The sequence below is a fragment of the Gallus gallus genome, chromosome Z (genome assembly GCF_016699485.2).
Source record: "Gallus gallus isolate bGalGal1 chromosome Z, bGalGal1.mat.broiler.GRCg7b, whole genome shotgun sequence".
Taxonomy (NCBI): domain Eukaryota; kingdom Metazoa; phylum Chordata; class Aves; order Galliformes; family Phasianidae; genus Gallus; species Gallus gallus.
In genome coordinates, this window is record NC_052572.1 from 48,359,542 (window position 1) to 48,375,205 (window position 15,664).

The 15,664-nt window shown below is 43.8% G+C and overlaps 1 protein-coding gene across 5 annotated transcripts in view; it reads left to right on the plus strand.

The window, feature by feature from the left end:
- The first annotated feature begins 623 nt into the window (after positions 1-623).
- Positions 624-15,664, plus strand: part of FBXL17 (F-box and leucine rich repeat protein 17) — a 290,756-nt gene continuing 275,715 nt past the window's right edge. For all 5 annotated transcript variants that reach the window (XR_005842732.2, XM_413983.8, XM_015280455.4 and 2 more), the window contains exons 1-2: positions 624-1,533; positions 13,676-13,798. Coding sequence is in view for 4 of the 5 variants with exons in the window: in XM_413983.8 (XP_413983.4) it covers positions 763-1,533; positions 13,676-13,798 (894 nt within the window). In the remaining variant the exon portion in view is untranslated. The remainder of the gene's footprint in view (positions 1,534-13,675; positions 13,799-15,664) is intronic.

The window sequence follows — 15,664 nt, forward strand, 5'->3', positions numbered from 1 at the left end:
TATTTGCAAACATGTACACGCTCGAGCAGCTGTAACAAAGCATAACACAGGGGCAAAGGTGCGGGCCAGCGATTCAAAACAGCAGGAAACGGGATTTGATGGTGTGCGTAGCTGTGAAGAAGGCATTGTTAGAGAAGACACGGCTTTGGAAGGTGAACGCTTTCATCAGTCCCTCAGCTTGCATTACTCGGCCATCGCAAAAGCCTCGCCTGCACTCCTGTCCGCTTCTCCATCGGCTCAGACCAATAGATTTATTTCAGCCTTACTCCGGGCCATCGCAGCCGCACGCCCCCGGGGGCAGAGCGGGGGCCGGAGCATCCTCAGCGCGGCCGCAGGGCTCCTTCACCCGCAGCTCCCCGTCTGCACGCGCGTTTACAGACGCCGGGCGTGCAATCACCGCACCGCGCGCGATGGGGCAGCCCGGGAGAGCGCAGGCCGCTCCGGGCGGGCCCGGCTCCACCCGAGGGAGGCCGCCGGGCCTCCAGGCCCTTCCCGACCGTCTCTCCGGCGGCGGCGGCTCCCGGCCCGGCCGCTGGCGGCAGCACCACCGGGCGGCAGCGGCCCCGCCGCAGCGCCGCCTCCTCGCGTCCCGCGGGGAAGGTCAGGGCGGCGGTAGCGGAAGCGTCTCCCTCCCGGCTCCGCGTCCCGGAACCAGCCCCGCCGCCCCCGGCGCCGCCACCTGCCGCCCCCGCCGGCAGCATGACAGCGGCCGCCGCCGCCCGCAGGTGACGCCCCGCGGGCCCTTCCGCCGCCGCCTCCTATATGGGCCACCTGCTCTCCAAGGAGGCCAGCAGCCTGAGCCGGGACAGCGGCGGCCGCCGCCGCCGCCGCGGGAGGAAGGTGCCGCCGCGCAGCCGGAGCTGCTTCCTGCGCGGGCCCTGCATGCTCTGCTTCATCGTGCACGGCGCCAGCTCGCCCGCCCCGGAGCCGCCCCTGCCCGCCGGCGACCCGCTGCTGCCGCCGCCGCCCTACGCGGCCCTCGCCGCCGCCGAGCAGCGCGCCGCGCGCCGCCTCCTCCGCCTGCCGCCCGCCGTCTGGGAGCCGCGCGGCCGCTGCCGGCGCCTCCTTCTCTCGGGCCTGCTGCCCTCGCCGGTGCGAGGCCTCCTGGGGCCGGCCGGGCCGCCCGGCGAGGCCGTCTCCGAGATGGTGTGCAAGCGCAAGGGGGCCGGCCTGCCCGCCTGCCCCCCCTGCAAACAGCCGCGCTGCGCCGCCGGCGCGGCGGAGCCCGAAGCCGCCGCCTGCCAGTGCCCCGCGGAGCCGCAGCCCTGCGCCCTGCCCTCGGCCGCCGACGGCGCGGGGAGCGGCGGGGCCGCGCCGCCGAGGTGTCCCGCCGGGAGCGGCGGCGGCGGCGGGGGGCGGTCGTTATCGCCGCCGCCCCCTCCCGCCGAGGACGAGAGGGAGAAGGAGGGAGTGAAGGAGCGGAGCGGCGAGGCGAGCTGCGAGGAGCCGCTGGAGCACCCGCCAGGAGACGGCTGCCGGGAACCGCCGCCGCCGCCCGACATCAACCAGCTGCCGCCCTCCATCCTGCTTAAGGTGGGTCGCGGGGCCGGGGCTGCCTTCGGGGCCGCGGGGGCCGGTAGGCCCGGGTGGGGCTGCAGCCGCCCGCCTCGCCCCGGGGGTCGCGCCTCAGCCTCCTCACCTGCGGCCGCTCCTCGACAGGCGCGGACGGCGCTCGTCGTGCCCCTGTCTGAAGTCCTGGCCCGGCCCGGCTGAGGCACGGGCGGAGCGGCCTTGGTCCCTTACCGGCGGCGGCGTGAGCCCTGAAGTCGAAGCGGAGGCAGTCACGGTGCGCTGCCGCGGAAGCACTTCGACTCCAGCCTGTTGCATGACTTTGTAGCGCACCTCGCAAGCGTAGTGCTTTCCTGGCCGGCTGTTCGGTAACAGGCAGGCAGTCGCTGAGTTCGACTCGTTCTGTGCGAGTCTGAGCAGTGCAAGCAGGTTGTGCTGAGGGGCATACGGCTTCTTCCAGGCTGCGTTCTGAGTTCATGTTGGTTTTACCCATCTCCCAGTCGTTCTGAATTCTTGTAGCACTTCTGAGCTGTGTGCTTTAACAGTCCGTTGCTTTGTATATGCCGAGTCTTGCTTTGCTTCCTCTCCCTTCTGCTGTGCTTTGGTTCCTCGGTTACTTTTATTTTTCTAGAGTAACTTCTAGTTTCAGGCTGCTCAGTCTATCAGTCTGCACGCTGATGTTCTTCAGCTGAACCGTAGACCAAAAGAGAAGCCTTGCTTGAGCTGGAGTCTGTGGCGTTTTCCATAGTTTGTTTCAAGTGTGCCTTCAGACTGGAACCAGTTGGACTTGGAGTACTGCAGCAGTTTTCTTTGGGGTCAGACGGCTGAACTTGAGGCAGAGTGGTAACAGAGCAGTGTGACAGATGGCTCTTCCTGTCTGTGGCCAGATCTGTTCTGTCTATAAACACTGGTTGTGCAACCCCGGCGCTGAAAGTCATTTCTGAACTCTTGTCCACAAACACTGACAATCTACTATTGGTCTTCCACGTAAAATTAAGTCTGTGCTTCTTGGTGGTGGTGGTGGTGATGGGGTTTTTGTTTTTATTTATTTTTTTGTTTGTTTTGGAAGTATGTATGCATGCCTGTCTTAGTTATGTTGTAATGGCACACAACTTTCTCTTTTTTTAAATAGATTCACTGCCCAAGTTCCCCTGTGGCACATATTTAAGAAATCACAGACTGTCATATCTGACTTAATCTTTTCTGTGATTCTGTGGTCGAAACTGCATCACAGCTCTACTAAGATAAAGAATCCATTTCTTCGCCACTGCTAATTTAAGATCATAGAATCATTACGGTTGGAAAAAGACCTCCAAGATCATCTAGTCCAACCATCAACCCATCACCACCATGCCTGCTAAACCATGTCCTTCAGTACCACATCTGCTCTTTTCTTGAACACCTCCAGGGATGGTGATTCCTCATGTTATGTTTGGTATTAGGCTGTTAGGATTTGAAGTCAGATTGGCGTAAGTACACCTTAATGACTTTTTCTCATCAGTGGTATGGCTTTTGCAGTCTCTTCAGCGCTTTCCCAGTTCCACGTTTTCAAAAAAGGCAGTCTAAGACATTCATAAACTGGTTCTTTTAACAGTGGGGCTTCATCATGCCGCCCTCACCTGCAGGTAGTTTAAATGTTCTTCTACGTAGCTTTCTGTTTTATGTTCACACAGTGCCACGTTCGTATCTGTATTCTGAGGGTTTCTTTTGTGTGTTCCCATCCCTGCTGCCCCAAGCCCCTGCGGCTGTCTTCAGTTTCTCTGTGGCTCAGCTCCTTCTGCCACATTTACAGAGAAGCCTGTCTGTAACTCCAGTAGCACCACCAACCTCCATACCTGTTTTCATCTTGCCCTTCAATCTTCAGCGAGATGGATAGATTGTTTGTTTGTTTTGTTTTGCTTTGAGGTGCTTCCCTGTCATCCATTTCTGGTATGTGATTTTTCACTTCGGATTTCGGAGGAGTTTCTTTTTGCCTGATTTTACAGCTGCCCGAAGGCCTCACCATGTGCTGGGTTATAATATAGATACAATGTCCCAAATACAATCCCTTCTCCACCAATTCTACTGTGGGAAAAGTGTGAGGTAAATTTAATAAACTTTTTGTAACGGTCAGTGGAGAAACAAACTTTGAAAGAGGAATAAGTGATTCCAGCCTTAGGCATTTGTCACAGAAAGGACTTAGGATGTTCTGTGCTGAGGAGGAAACAGACGTAAGGGTAGATTTACGGGATTTTACTACAGTTATGGTCCTGAGATCCCACTCCTCCACTACAGAAGTGAGTGGGAGACAGCCCCCCCATTACAGCTTGCAGTGGCTTACATATAGTTTGCAGACGAGTGCTGTGCAAGCACATCCAGTCATGCTGTTTCACCACTCCTGACTCTGCAGATCATTTCCCCTCATTCCCATGCAAAGTCAAGCTCCTGGGCAGGACAGGTGGACCGTTAGGCTGATTCTGGTCCTCTCTTACATCTCCCTGAATCCTTGCTCTGCTCTAAGCTGAAGTTTTCTCAAAACAGCACTGCTGGTGTTTTTGTCACATATTGGTTTGCTGCTCCTGCTGAAGTGCTTGGGATGCTGTTTGCAGCTCTGGGCAGAGACCAGTGCCGGGCTTCTGGGAGAGCTGTTGAGCTCCCTCCTGCTGGCAGGGAATGCAGAGCAGCCAGCCCTTCCTTCCCTGTGCTTTTAAGCACATACTGCAGAAGTTTGGAAAACTTTGTGTTATGTGCCACTAAGTATGGAAAACTTCGGGTCATATAGCAAGTGCTTTGCCTGCTCCCATGTCACTGCATTTTTTTTTTAATTTTTTTATTTTTGGTGAAGAGCAGAAATTAACTTTCCTTCCATACCTGCTATCTCTTCTGCTTTAACAGCTGCATAGCAAACAAGTAACTGGTGTAAAGAGATCTGCAGGCTAAGTAAACTTGGGAATGCTTATTCACATATTTCAGCTATTTTCTTTTTTGGGCTGTTCCAACAGGAACTGAGGTTTGTGTGTAGGATGCTGAAGAGAAATTTTCTTATCTGCCTGATGCTTGTAAATTTTTTACTGGTCCACTATATTAAGTTGTGTACATTGGAGCCTTCTTAGAAAACCCTTAGAGGAACTGGGATGCAATCAAAAGAGATGCAGAGGATGTAGAAGCGGGGCTCATGATGACAGCTTGAAGGTACTGTTCAAGCTGAAGAGCAGTTCTGTTAAAAACGAAGACAGACATGCATTCTTATGTTGTGAGAAAATTGTTGAGAATCTTAACAGTGTGCCTGTTCTTTGTCACGTAACAAGAAACAGTATGCTTAATCAGATGTGGGGGAAATTAAGGTGGGATTCTTGCACGCTGAGAGAACAGTTCAGTCTTGGACAACCTCATTTCCTGTCTCAGGATTTTGAGGAGCTGGAATTTTTTATATTTCCAATTCCTTTTGAACAACCAATGGGATGGCATTATCGGGGGGGTGTTCTAGGTGTATTTTGACTTGCACTGAAACAGAGACAGTAACTCTTTAAATGAGTCTTTGACCTTTTTGACACCTTCTGCATCAGTTTGCTTCTTAGAAGCCATTGTCATCCAACATCTGTGAAGAAAACTCTTAGTTCCAGTCGGTGTTAGAAAGTGGCATTCCTTTATTCCTCAGGATGTGCGCTGGGTGACTTGACAAGCAAACACACCCTCTCTGAGTTCAAGTTCTACATTTGAACAGTTAAGACATACGTATGCAGTACATTGACAGGCGTATTCATTCTTTTCAAGGTCACACAGATACGTGTTAATGTCCCTTTGGGCATGCTCAGTGGTATATTGTGTGGTTGAGTGCCCACTAACTTCTTCCCCTTTTTTCACCATCAGCTTCATCACTGAAGCCTTTGAACCACTTCCATCGACTTTTCCCCAGTTGGAAGATTTCCATTGCTTATTAGGCCATAGTCAGCCGCTTCTTAAAAACAGTGGATGTGGAATACGAGGGAAGTGACCTTGCACTTTTTGAGGCAAAAGATAAAAGTACTCTATTATGGAAACAAGGCTATTCAGCTACTAAAGCTGAAACAGAAAGTTTTTAAAACACTTTATCACTTATGGATTCTTTTTACTAAACTAGTATGGTGGTTCTTAAACTAATGTACTAATTTGTACTGCTAAACATACCAACCTTTATTGGTTTCCATTTGTTTATTTTGTGTAGAACTTGTTTTGAGCTTTGAGAAGAATTGTGATTGATACAGAGGTAAATGTTCTTTCAGTCTTAACTGAATCTTGTTCTCTAGCAGTGTTTAACAACGTGCTGTTTTGTTTTCGTGAAGCTTGCTGTCACTGTATGACTACAGTAGGAAAATGAAACAACTTTTAACTTTACTGTGCTGTTGCTGTGTGATTTGCTGAACTTATGGAAGTGCAGAGGAAGGAAACTTTCTGAAAGAAAAGTTTGCCAATATACTGGTGAAAGCAAAGGTAGTATATGAATGTTGTCAATAGTAAAATTCTGAAAGAACATAGAATCATTCAGGTTGGAAAAGACCTCTAAGATCGTGAAGTTCAGTTGTTAACCTAGCACTGCCAAACCTACCACTAAATCATGTCCCTAAGCGTCACATCTGCATCACTTTTAAATACCCTGGGGATGGTGGCTCTACCACTTCTCCGGGCGGCTTATTCTAAGGCTTCAGAACCCTTTCAGTGAAGAAATTGTTCTTGAACTTCCCCTTCTGTAGCTTGAGGCTATGTCCTGATACATTCTGAGATTGCTTGCAGAACTGTAAAAATAAGTAGGTATTTTGCTTTCCCTGATTTGTGAAAAGGTGGCTTTCATGTAAGCATGTAGGTTTTCACATTACAGAATTAACTGTGTGATGGGAGAGACAGAAATCATGGAATGACGTTACTGCTTTTCCTGAAGGTGAGTGCCTTGGCACGCATGTTTATCTTAGCTCACCTTGGCCTAATGTGTCCAAAAACCTTTTCTGGATTTTGTTCAGGTGTTTCTAGGATTGCTCTGAGTCACTGTAACTCTGTATTGAGAAGGGTAATCCAAGTTGTGCGCTGTTTGAATGCAAAGTTAAGCAATTGTAACGTTTTGGTTTTTTTTTCTTTTTTAATTTTTCTTGCTGTTTAGAGGTGCCTGTGTTTGATCTTTAGCAAATTTTAGTATGTTTCATTGTCTCTTATTTTAAAATGTTGCACTGATTCGCTGACAGCTCGCTCAGGTGTCTTAGTGAGGACACTGAGACTGTGGGTGGGTGGGGATATGACTTCATCATCCCTGTCAAGTAAGGATATTCTTCTTAGAACCCTTTCTTTCTCTTAGTATGAAAGGCATGGCATCAGTGTCTCCTGTTGACTTCTTAGGGACATAAACTGAAGTTTGCATTACAACTAAGCCAATCTGCTTGCAAGTGGCTGTTAAGAGCAGTGTCTATCACTTCAGTAACCCCGGATGCATGCCTTTGCTGTTTCCTTTGTGCTCTGCAGGGTGATCATCAGACACCAGCCTAATGTTGCAAAACTTTTCGTCAGGATCGGGTGTGCCTGAAAAGACTTTCTTTGAATATAGTCACTAAATTCAGCATAGCAGGTAACCAGGTGCAGTAGGCAAATAAACAGTCCCTACTAATTGTAGCTTGACATGAGAATGCTGGATGTGTTGTGGAAAAAGTCACATCGCTTTTTCTGGAATGTCACACTTGTGTTAATTCCTTCTAACTTGATTTCCTTTACAGGTATACCGAGACAGAAAATACTTTTTTTTTTTCTTTTTTCTTTCAGACACGTTTTCCTTGAGCTCTTAAATCCTCTCTATGTACTCAGGTGCTCATGAGTCACTCATGTTTCCTTTATCTAGCTTGAGAGTATGTGTGGATGAAATGACGAAACCTCTCAAAAACTAGGCAAACATTCCTCTCTCCTTTGTTTATCTTCTGCTGATAGAAGATTGATTAGTTTTCTGAAACAGAACGGAACAACATAAATGTAAAACCACTGGAAGCCTAACTTCAGTATGCCTGTAATTAACTGCTGCATTTAACTGTTCATAGTAAAATGTCGTGTACTAAGCACGTTCCTTTAATTATCAAATATAATTCCTAAGTAGCGTTTAATAAGTCTTCAATTAGTTGTTGTAAAGCCCTGCACCCAGCTGGTGAAACAAATGGGCAGCTTTCCAAGAATTAGTTTTCCAAGTTCATTAGGCACTGTGATGAATAGCAGCGTGAAATATTTGAGTTTACATTTTAATGTTTTCTGCCTATACTGTTCTTGCTAATACCATGAGTTTTTAGGCTTCAGAACAGTTCTGTTTGACTCGATATAATGGAAACAGTTGCTCAAATGCTGGTTCTTTTCTTAGCGACAAAAATTTTTGAGGAAAAGGATCATAAGCGGAAACCTTCGCTCTTCTAGTTAAGTTAGATTGAAGGGTCTATCGAATGAGAATGATGGACAGAACTAGAGGATACATGAATTCACCTTTTGGAATCTAACTTGCCTTAGGGACTGTGGTCTGTACTTTGTTTTCTCGGCCCATGTTCATTAAGCTGTGTTTCTTGGAGTTTGTATCGTTCTTAAAAAGTGATAGTAGCACTCAACTGAATGTTTTTTTTTTTTCCTGTTCATAATGAAAAAGCTACTTAGTTCCATGCATTCAGTAATACTAACTCCTTGATTTTTTGCTTTAATCATTTGTTTTAGAAGCAAATAGTCATTTGAAAAGTTAAAATCCTTGAATTCCATGCACGTATAGTTTAATTTGTGTGGTGTGGAGTCAAGAGTTTGGAAAACTTGGTGCTGAGGATGCAATCTCAACAAACTAGTAACTTTACTTTATCTGCTGATTTTACTTAGTAGTATTTAGTACTTGCTGATTTTGATTAGTAGTGTACTTAATAGTCATCTGATTGATTTCAATCAAGACAGCCTTTGTGCTTGGGGAAACTTCAATTAAGGCAAAAGTTACTGTATTTACAGATAAACCAATCCAGTTTAATACACAAACTTACTGTATTTAAGTCTTACCTTTTAGATTTTAAGAAAATACAGTAGAGGGAGGGGTATTATTCTTTTGGTGGATATTCTTTTTTTTTCTCTGTCTTTGTTTTTGTTCTTTTCCTGTTCCTGCTGAAATAAAATGCTTAGTACAAAAGTTTAAAGTAATCCTTTTTGGATGCAGAATCTGAAATAGCTAATATAGAAAAAGTGGGGAAGATTTTTATGCCTGAAATACATCACACAGAGACTCATTAGTAGAGGAGACAATTACAAAGAAAACCTTTTATTTCTAGCTTCTCTGGTTGGACCCCTTAACATTTCAGTTCTTAAGCAGTTTGGAATCATAAATTCATAGAACAGCCCAGGGTGAAAAAGTGCAGCCTTTCATGGGAAACGAGACCCTAATTTGTTCTTCCTTTTCCCATGCATTGTGGGATAAATGGGCTGCAGGCGCGTGCTGCTGGCTCATATCCAACTTGTCATCCACCAGGACCCCCAAGTCCTTCTCTGCACGGCTGCTCTCAAGGAGTTCTTCCTGCAGTCTAAGAAGAAGTATGTAGAGCTGTTGAATTGAGTCCAGAGATGGGCCACAAAGATGATCAGAGAGCTGGAGCACCTTTCCTGAGAATAAAAGTTGAAGGAGCTGGGCTTGTTCAGTTTGAAGAAAATTTCCGGGGAGACATCTGGGGAGGCATTCTAGTACTTCTGGGGAGCTTATAAGCAGGAGCGAGACTGACTTCTGATACAGTGTGATGGTGATAGGACAAGGGGGAATACCTTTAAACTAAAAGAAGGGAGATTTACCTTAGGTGTTAGGAAAAAATTCTTTATTAAGTGAGTGAGGCACTTCTTTATTGAGTGAGGCACTGGCACAGGCTGCCCAGAAAAGCTGTGGTTGCCCTGACCTTGGACATGTTCAAGGCCAGGTGGGATGGGGGCCTGGGCAGCACCGTCTGGTGGATGGCATCCCTGTCCATGGGAGGGGGGTTGGAACTGTGTGAGCTTGAACCCCTCCAACCTAAGCATATTTATGATTTGTTGCTTGAAGGTAAAAACAACTTGCTTACAAATCTTGTATAAAAGAAAAATCCTTGTATGATTGTACCTGTCACTGAAATGAATTTGGACCGCTTAAGTTCAGCAGATTGAACATGGTCTAAGTGAGAGACAGCTGTATCTGATAGATGACCTTTGCTGTTCTGAGTATTGCATTTTTGACCTTTCATTGTAGTCATTAATTAGTCTGAGTGAATACTTATGTTGGAGCAAGAGACTGGCATTGAAAAACTGACTATTTCTGGAAGATATGGTAAGTCCATTAACGATGAACATAAACAGGTTCTTACTTAGGATGTTGCCTAGAGGCCCGGGAAGTCTTCTGATACCCACTGTGAGGGCAGAAGAGCCACCAATACACCTATCACTCAAATAGCTGAAGCAGGAGGCACTGGCACCTGAAAGAGGGTGATGTGATAGTGGAATAGCAGTTGGTTTTTGTTTATTTCTTCTGTGGAAGTGTGCACCCTCTAAGCCTGCCTTTTGGCCATGGAAAAAGGAACGTGAACTGCGTTTAGAACGTGTTTTGCAACACACACTGAAGAAAATGTATAGTTAGCCACTTCAGCTTTAGATTTAGGGAGTGGGATTAGGCAGGAAGTTGAGGGGAAAAATGTGTTGGACATGCAGCAGGATGTGCTTCTGTACACTTTTCAGGAATTAAAGGTGGTAAGTATTGGACTCATAACCCATCCCGAATTTATCTGTCATAGGCAGGAGGTCAATGAAAATACACACACACGCACAAATGAAACTAGCAAGACCTTGCCTGTGTGCTTGCTCCCGTCGTCGCTGGAATTTAGTGTGCAAAGACTTTGTCAGCACCCGCGTTCCCCCTAGTGGCTGATTTTGATTACTGCTTCTTTAATGAAGCAATTTGTGACGCCTGCAGACTCCTTAGCTCTTTTACACCGTGGAATCAGACACGATCTCAGATGCTTTCAGATGTTTCATGTGCTGGAGTTAGCTGTAGGTCTGTGATGGGTGAGGGCTTTTGGTAGGATGGCATTTTGAACAAAAATAACTTAAGGGCTTTCATATTTACAGTAGTGATTGGTTTAGCAGCATTCTTTCCTGTTCGGTGTTTACTATGTTCTTGTTTTAAGAACTGCATGCTCTTGTTTCTCAAAGAAAGAAGGTATTTCCACAACTGAGTGTGTTTATTTCCCATTGTAGTAAGGACTGACTAGTTTAAAGTAACTTATAATGCCAGAGTTATCATCCCCTCTTAGTATCAGCTGGAGTCATTCAGATGCATGTCTGAACATAACAGGGATCATGTTGCCTTGCTGTCTTTTGCAATTTTTGTGGCAGTTAAAAGATTTGGTTTTCTGTTTTCTACTGACAGTAGGAATTCAAATTCCCTACTGCTTTATTAGCTTAGAGTTTCAGAGAATCTTCAGACTGTGGTTTCTTTTTTTAGAGGCTTAAACTACGTTCTTGCAGTAGGAGTGTCAGATGTGAAATCACCACTTTGTTGTGTGCTTTTTTGCTGTTTGACTGGAGATTTCTTGGATGCTGTTCACAGCCATCTTGCTCTGTGCTTGGACTCACCAATACAAAAAACTGCAGGGAGGAGACAGACGTTGATTGTTTCATCCATGTTTCTGTCTCCCACGGTCCCCTGATGCCTTGATGGAAAACATACCTTCTTAGGCAAGCATAGGCTTTCAGGAAAACAGGGTTCACACAGACTCACTCAGGATGTCTGCAGCAGGTAAGAAATACTGACTTTTTCAGAAGTTGAAGCAAAAGGGGAAATGGAATATTGCAACATTTACAGTAGGTAGTTATTTGACTTTTCTTTATCATTGTTGATAGGTTTTCCAGGAACAGTCAACCATCTCCCCATCCCCAGGAGGCCTTTAATCTGTGAACATATTGAAAACTGTCAAGCTTGGTATTGTGATTTAATTCAGCAGCAGCTCAGCACCATACAGTTGTTTTCTCAGTTCCCCCCCACTGTGGAAGGGTGGAGAGAATAAAAAAAAAAACAACACTAAAGTGGAACGTGTGAGTTGAGATGAAAACTATTTACTAAGATGAAAAAAGGAAGAGGAATAAAGGATTACAGTTATCAAATTGTAGAATCATAGCATCACCAAGGTTGGAAGAGACCTCAAAGATCTTGCTGTCCAACTGTCCATCTTCCTCCAGTATTTCCCCACTAATCTATGTATCTTAGTACAACATCTAAGCATTTCTTGCACACCTTCAGGGATGGTGACTTGAGCACCTCCCTGGGCAGCCTGTTCCAGCACCTAACCACTCTTCTGGAGAAGAAATTTTTCATAGTATCCAACCTGAACCTCTCGTGATGCAACTGGAAGCCAACCCCCACCTCGCTACATCCTCCATTCAGGTGGTTGTAGAGAGCTATAAGGTCTCCTCTTAGCCTTCTGTTCTCCAGACTAAACAATCCCAGCTCCCTTAGCCACTCTGCATAGCACATGTACTCCTGTCCCTTCATCAGTTAAATTGCCCTTCTCTGGACATGCTTCAGGGCCCTGATGTCCTTCTTGTAGTGAGGGGCCCAAATTATAATTATTACGTGTGTGTGTGTGTGTATATATATATGCATACATAAGTATATTATATATACGTACGTACACATATATACGTGTATATATATGTGTGTATATACACACAAAGCAAGTGATGCACAGCACAGTTGCTCACCATTTGCTGACTGATGCACAACTGGTCCCCAAGCACTGACTACCCCCTGGACAACTCTTTTCAGTTTTCAAGTTTCTTTTGTATGCTGTCATGTAGAATAGAGTATTCCTCTGGCTAGTTTAGGTCAGCTGACCTGGTTCTGTCCAGCACTGCTCAACAGCAACTGAAAGATAAACACTGGTGTGGTATCAGCGTTGTTTTTCTCTTAAAGCCAAAATGTAGCATTTACACCAGACGCTGTGAAGGAAAGATCAACTGACCTGGATTCAGCTAAGCTACCTTCTTGAACAGAGAGGCAGTTATTTGCTGTTACTGCTGACAGCTGATTGTCTAATCTGTTTTAGTGACCAATCATGGAAATAGGTTATATTACAATACTTTATTTTTCTTACTTCAGAAATCTTAACAATTTTTGAGACAAATTGTCCAGTCTACCACAGAGATGATGGTAGCTTTCTCTTACTTGTTGTCCCCTTGACATTCCTTTTCATGTCTTAAATTTTTCTTTGAATGTTTTCATGTTCTTTAGAACTCAGTGCTTTCCTATAAACACTTCAAAATTTTCAGATTTTCTTGAAGACTTCTACTAAGGCTTCAGCTTAATAACTCTTGTCTTCATCAGTTGACTGGGAGTACTGTTTTATGTTTTGCAGACTGCATTCCTTTGTATGTATCCTGATGTTATGATTGCCTGTTTTCACTGTGGAGTGACTTGTGGTTTAGAGTCCATTTGTAGTTACAGAGTGTATTCAAATTAAAGACTTGATAGACCTTTTTTTTTTTTTTAATTTAAAAAAAAAAAAAAAAAGTGGTAATTCCGAGGAAGGACTGAATGTAATAAATAGAAGGCCACCCTTTGATCCTGCTGTAAAGTTACGGTTTACTCATATCTCCTTCCCTCAGGACTGATGTTTCAGTACCCTTATGAGTTTTGTTCTTTTTCTAAAAGAAAAGGTCTTCCTACCTTAATGAGAACAGAGATGGAAGGAACCTTTCCTGTGGTTACTAAATGCTCAGGGACATGATTTAGCGGAGGGTTGTTAGAGTTAGGGTAGTATGGTTAGGTTGTGGTTGGACTTGATGATCTTTAAGGTCTTTTCCAACCTGAGTGATTCTAAATAATGTGTACAGACTATAATCAATCTAATATTTGTATTTGTAATTCTTCAAGTGTGCCGTCTCAAAATCACATTTGTAATTTGATCTAAGAAATGAGTACTTATGAGGGATGTATTTTGTTGTTGGTTTTACTAATATGACATTAATACTGTTAGCTGTTGTGGTGTGTAGATTTTTGTTATTGTCCTTGACTAATCAAGTTGGGGGCAACTTCTAGAAGTGTCATGCATTGCATGCTACTACTTTCCTATCTTTTATGAGATATGTTAATAATGAAATAATTATGTCTCAATATGATTACTTCTGACAAATAATGTTTTCCCTTTCTTTTCAGATATTTTCCAATTTATCCCTGAATGAGCGCTGCCTTTCAGCATCATTAGTTTGTAAATATTGGCGTGACCTGTGTTTAGATTTTCAGTTTTGGAAGCAGCTGGATCTGAGTAGTCGCCAACAGGTATGGAGGCATCGTTGTGGAAAAAAAGATTTGATCTAAAAAAAAGTTTTGCTCTTAGAACTTGTACTCCTGATCAAAGGTAAAATAAATAAATAAATCACTGACATGTTGATATAATGTAGTTTTCAGTGATTTTCATACTAGAGGCTGAAAAAGTTCGAACCCATAGGTAACTCTTCTGAACGTTAACTTCCTGTGATAAATATCAGTTACTAAACAGCATGGGATGAGTGTTGTTTGAAATGGTTATGGGTTACCTATCTCCGTTCTACGTGAAGTAATGGTAATTTCATCCTTAAGAACTAATGTGTCTTTCAGTTGAAAAATGTAATGATACTTTAGTTTGAACAGTGAGTGATTTTTCAACTACTGTATTTGCCTATGCAAGTTTTCCTTCATTTCACTATGATTACTATGATTATTCCTACCAATAAAACAACAGATCTTGTTTTTTTTGAGGTCTTCAGCATATCCTGGAGTTAATGTTTCTGGAATTCTGTTTTGTTTGTACACCCTTTCTTGGCTTCTTGTTACTTTACACATGGAGATGTGTAGAACAGTGTCTTGAGAGTTCTGTGTAGATAGTGGATGCAGAGGAAGGACCATGGGAGGATCCCATTTCAAGAAGCTGTTCATCTATTCTGAACACGAAGATTGTATCTGGGATATTACTTTCAGATCATCCATTCATAGGAAAATATACAAGTGATCTTGTTTCTAGAGTTATTAGTTAACTAATGTATTTCTAAACCACTACAGAAAATTAGATTGTTTTTTTGTCAAATGATTCCCAAGCTCATACAGACTGGAGATATTATGTGTCAAATCACTTCACTCTTCGTTGTCTTGAGAAGTAATTTTACTTCTGTTCGCTAAGGTTTTAAATGTTTTTGCCTGTTACATGTGTTAGGATCTCACTGAACTTTATCTTTTATGGCCTTGCCCTTAGAAACCTGTCCTGTCAATTCCTCATTGAGTTCCTAAACCAGTGCAAACAAAAATTATTATCCCTCTTGTTGTGTGGGAAGGGTTTGGTGGCTTTTTTGTGGGATGATGGAAAAGAACAATATTGTATGAGGTATTTTTCTCTTTCTTTTTCTTTTTCTATTTGGCAATTTATCTTTTATAATATTGGACTTAACTAATAATAGAGAACAGTTTGAGTACAGCAAAGAAAGTGTTGGTTTCTTAGCCACAAAAGAGAGAAAAACAGAAAAGATTTATGTTCTTTGTTGCCCTGTCCAGGCTTAATGTTCTAAATCTAATTTGCATGAAGTTAACTAAGTGCTCTTGTATGGTTTTGCTAGGCAGATTTTTTTTAATTCAACTTTTTTTTTTCTTTTAAAGCAAGGTAATTTAATGCATTTAGTTTTACCTGCTTTGACTTTGTTTGTTTTTGTCTTGTATTAACTTATGTGCTTCAGAATGAAGCCTATGCTACCTTTTTTGACTTCATTGTAGTACTGGCATCTTATAATATAGTTGGCATGTTAGTTAACAATATGTGCAGGTACAAAGCAGATGCTTTTGTTATTCAGAGCTCTGGGAATATAATGCATGTTTCTTTGATTTAATGGTCTTCCCTCTGTTAACATTTAAATATACAAATATTCGCTTTAAAGCTGAGCAAATAGTAGGAAACTTTTGTCTGTGAATTACTTTTCTTACTGTTGTATCCTTTGCTTTTCTTCCTGTTTGTTCATTGGTACCTTGGGTTACTCTTTTACATTGCTGAGATGCTCATTGTTACCTGCATCACTGTTTTATTTGGTGGTTGACAAGCAGTTTTGGATGATTACTGTAGCTGAATTGAAAACTTGTTGCATTTCAGAGATATAAACCGTATGCTCACCTATAAATACTACC